Raw genomic sequence first — 1,492 nt, 5'->3', positions numbered from 1 at the left:
AAATAATAATAATGATAACCGTAACAACATTAGTGTACATAAGTTTATTTAAAGAGAAAGAGAGAGAAATGAGAGTGACATAATAACACCCTAAAAACGCAATGAACAAGTAATTATATAAGACGTATACCCTAATAATATTAACAGTAGCCATCACACTGAGGTTGACAGTCCCCGTTAACGTAAACAAGAGTCTCTCTCCTTTCGTATACATACTTACTCTTGCCTTCTCCTCCCTGAATACTTTTCCAATGCGAATGAAACCTCGAAAAACACACGTTTTAAACTTCACTTCGACGGCGAACAGAATAAGCTTCTTTCAGCCTGATTGTGCTATTGGGTGGCATTAACGACCCTTCTTCCTGCAGCGTTGGGCGTGCAGTGGAACAACCTGTGGGACACCGGCAACCCTCGGGATCAGCTGACTCCGGCTATGGTCCTCATCATGCTGGCTGTCGACACCATCTTGTACCTTTTCATCACATGGTACGTCGATCACGTCAGCCCGGGCAAATACGGAGTTCCTTTGCCGTGGTACTTCCCGTTCCAGGTTAGTGTTCAGCTCTTTTTGGTTATTTCTCTTTCTCTCAAAATAATTGTTCTCCCTTCTCTCAAAGTACTTACTTGTCCCGTTCCCCTTCCTCTCAAATTACTTGCTTGGTCTTCCTTTCTCTCTATTTTTCTCGAATGTATCTTTATTTCGCAATTATTCAAGGGACTCACCTTTCCCCTTGGCTCTTCCAGAGGAGCTACTGGTGTGGTGCATCTCCGACAGAGGATAACGCTCGAAGCTTCGACTCTGAGTCACCCGAGGAAGAGTACTTCGAGGAGGAACCGGAGGGTCTAAAGCCGGGAATCACTATAAAGAAATTACGGTACTACTATATCGTTTGGATGATCCCGTAATAGAACTGATGTCGAAAAAATATTGGATTTTCAGTTTCAGAAGCTACATATAATTCACTTTGGCGAGCAGTTGTGTAGATTTACCTTTTTTATATACATAGTAATTTAAAGATCACATTTCTAAGGTTGTGCTAATATAATATAATCAGGTGAGCCTGAACGAACCCTTTATTATCACCAACACGAGAAAAATTATCACCAGTAGAATTCAACGATTTATTTTCAGCGTTATAATTAAAGGTAGCTATGACACACATTCATTGAATATTTCAATTTAACGTGGGCATAGCACCAACGTGACGTCACAGATATTAGCATAAAAACAAGAATACAAAGTAAAGCAAAACTGAATCAGATAATCACATGTATTTCAGGAAGGAGTTCAAGACACTGGGAGGGAAGACGAAGGTGGCCGTCGAGGACGTGTCTCTAACGTGTTACGAGGGCCAGTGCACGGTCTTGCTTGGGCACAACGGCGCCGGCAAGACCACTACGATGTCCGTCCTCACAGGTCTAGTCCCTCGTTTGTTTCGTGGGACATCATTACCGAAATGATAATGAGTGATGAAACGGCGACAATTTGATG

At 42.2% G+C, this 1,492-nt stretch overlaps 1 protein-coding gene across 2 annotated transcripts in view; it reads left to right on the top strand.

Moving 5' to 3' along the window:
• The window catches only part of LOC119585077 (ATP-binding cassette sub-family A member 3-like), a 16,804-nt gene that overhangs the window by 3,718 nt on the left and 11,594 nt on the right, over positions 1 to 1,492 (top strand). For both annotated transcript variants that reach the window (XM_037933697.1, XM_037933698.1), the window contains exons 4-6: positions 369 to 550; positions 745 to 875; positions 1,281 to 1,417. In XM_037933697.1, the coding sequence (XP_037789625.1) occupies positions 369 to 550; positions 745 to 875; positions 1,281 to 1,417 (450 nt within the window). The remainder of the gene's footprint in view (positions 1 to 368; positions 551 to 744; positions 876 to 1,280; positions 1,418 to 1,492) is intronic.

This window comes from Penaeus monodon, chromosome 19 (assembly GCF_015228065.2).
Source record: "Penaeus monodon isolate SGIC_2016 chromosome 19, NSTDA_Pmon_1, whole genome shotgun sequence".
In the NCBI taxonomy this organism is placed as follows: domain Eukaryota; kingdom Metazoa; phylum Arthropoda; class Malacostraca; order Decapoda; family Penaeidae; genus Penaeus; species Penaeus monodon.
This window is presented reverse-complemented; position numbering and strand designations above follow the sequence as displayed.